Consider the following 2071-nt stretch of genomic DNA (forward strand, 5'->3'; position numbering starts at 1 on the left):
CCCTGTGCCAGGGCTCAGAGTGACCAGAGTCCCTGTGACCCCCTGTGCCAGGGCACAGAGTGACCAGAGTCCCTGTGCCAGGGCAGGACCAGCTGGAGACCTCTGATCCCACTAGTGGCACCACCCCGTGGCCCTCTGCTCCTGCCAGTGCCAGGCTCAGCTGGGGCTTCTGAGCAACCTGGGCTAGTGGAAGGTGTCCCTGCCCAGGGCTGGGGGTTGGGACAAGGTGACCTTTACAGATCAAGCCAAAGCATGCTGTGATTATTTTGTGTACCCATTCCTGACCCCACGGCTGATGGGCGTGCTGGGAGGTGTGGGGCCGGTTCTCCCCGCTCCTGCCACGCTCCAGCTTGGAGGGGTGGTGGAAATAAGCAGCTGTGTGTCTGTGTGTCTGTCCTGTAGATTATCTTCTCGGAGGACTACCAGCGGGTGGAAGGGCTGGCCTGGCACAAGAAGCACTTTGCCTGCCTGGAGTGCGAGACGCTGCTGACGGGCAAACCCTTCGCCCTGGCCAACTCCAGCCTCCTGTGCACCACCTGCAGCCAGAGCAGGGTCTGAGCCCCTCGGGCTCCCCGAGGTCCCACCAGGACTGGGGGCATTTGGAAACACGGGAGAAGGGGAAGGTTAAAACTTCAAGAGTTCTGACTATTCACTTGCAAGCAGCTCCGTGTCCCCTTGCATCCAGCACAGCCTGAGGAAGGAATTTCCCCGGGGTCCTCTGGGATCTGCCAGGGAGCCCTTGTGCCCACGGGTGGGAGGAGCACGGTGTACCTGGCCAGGAGGAACTGGAAAGGAGGGGCTGGGCTCCACTGGCTTCCATCAAGTCTGTCCAACCTTCTTATGACTTAAGATCCTGCAATAGTCCTTTGGAAATAACCCATCTCAACAGTAACTTCTGGCATACTAAACCTACAGTTGTGGTCAAAAACAAGGGCTGTTTGTGGTTTGTAAATCTTTCCTGGAATTAGGCTGACAGGCTGCTGCCACTGTGCCAAGGCAGTGGGCTTGAGGAATTTGATCAATTTGCTGAAAGCAAATGATAGAAAATTGCAGCTACACACGGCTGGGGCTTTGTCCTGTGCAAAAGCAACAGGGCAAGGGGTTCACCCTGGTGAGAGGGACAGGCTCTGCCTGGTCAGAGACTGACTCAGCCCATGGAGCTGCCACCTGGAACTGGAATGGAAAGAATATTCTGGAAAACAGCTTTACAGCCTCTGCTGTCTTGGGTGGGGCAGAGTGTGTGTGTGAGTGTGAGTGTGTGTGTGTGTGTCTGTGTGTGTGTGTGTGTGTGTGTGCACTGTGTGTGTGTGTGCACTGTGTCTGTGTGTGTGTGTGTGTGTGTGTGCACTGTGTGTGTGTGTGTGTGAGTGTGTGAGTGTGTCCCTGAGATGCTGCAATGACACTTTTTCCCTGCAATTCTTCAGTGACCCTTCCAAGTGCCAAGGAGCTGTACCTTGTCCTGGGAGCCAGCAGCTCCTTGCCCTGGGCTCTGCCCTGTTCCCTGCCCTGGGCTCTGCCCTGTTCCTTGCCCTGGGCTCTGCCCTGTTCCTTGTCCTGGGCTCTGCCCTGTTCCTTGCCCAGGGCTCTGCCCTGTTCCCTGCCCTGGGCTCTGCCCTGTTCCTTGCCCTGGGCTCTCCCATTGCCTCTCAGGTCTGGTGCTATCCCAGGGTCTGGCACTGAGTCCCTGTGGGTCATATTTGTTCCCTACATCAGGTGATGCTTCTGACACTCCCTGAAAACACCAGGTAGCCCAGGCTGGCAGGTGTCTGTGCCCAGTCTGCTCCATGCTGAGCACTGACATCATTTGCCAGAAAAGTGGAATATGTCTTTGTGGGTAACCCTCCCCTGCTTGGGGAGCTCTGGGGCAAAATGGGATCCCCTTCCACCCCGGGCAGGGTTAAAATCCAGCGGTTCCTGCTGCAGAGGAATGTGGTGAGAGCTTGGGCAAATGGCAGAGCAGAGGCACAGGGAGAGGAGGGCTTTTGGGGGAGCACTGGGCTGGTCCTCTCCTCTCCCCCACCCGGCAGGGACAGGGCTGGGTCATCCCCAGCACCCTCCCTGCCCTGGGGTG

At 57.8% G+C, this 2071-nt stretch overlaps 1 protein-coding gene across 1 annotated transcript in view; it reads left to right on the forward strand.

Annotated features, from left to right (window-relative positions):
- Nucleotides 1–1202, forward strand: part of LMCD1 (LIM and cysteine rich domains 1) — an 11948-nt gene extending 10746 nt beyond the window's left edge. The window contains exon 4 of the mRNA XM_015640505.2: nt 403–1202. Within this exon, the coding sequence (XP_015495991.1) occupies nt 403–558 (156 nt within the window). The 3' untranslated portion in view covers nt 559–1202. The remainder of the gene's footprint in view (nt 1–402) is intronic.
- Nucleotides 1203–2071: the final 869 nt, after the last annotated feature.

This window comes from Parus major, chromosome 12, assembly GCF_001522545.3.
Source record: "Parus major isolate Abel chromosome 12, Parus_major1.1, whole genome shotgun sequence".
Lineage (NCBI taxonomy): Eukaryota > Metazoa > Chordata > Aves > Passeriformes > Paridae > Parus > Parus major.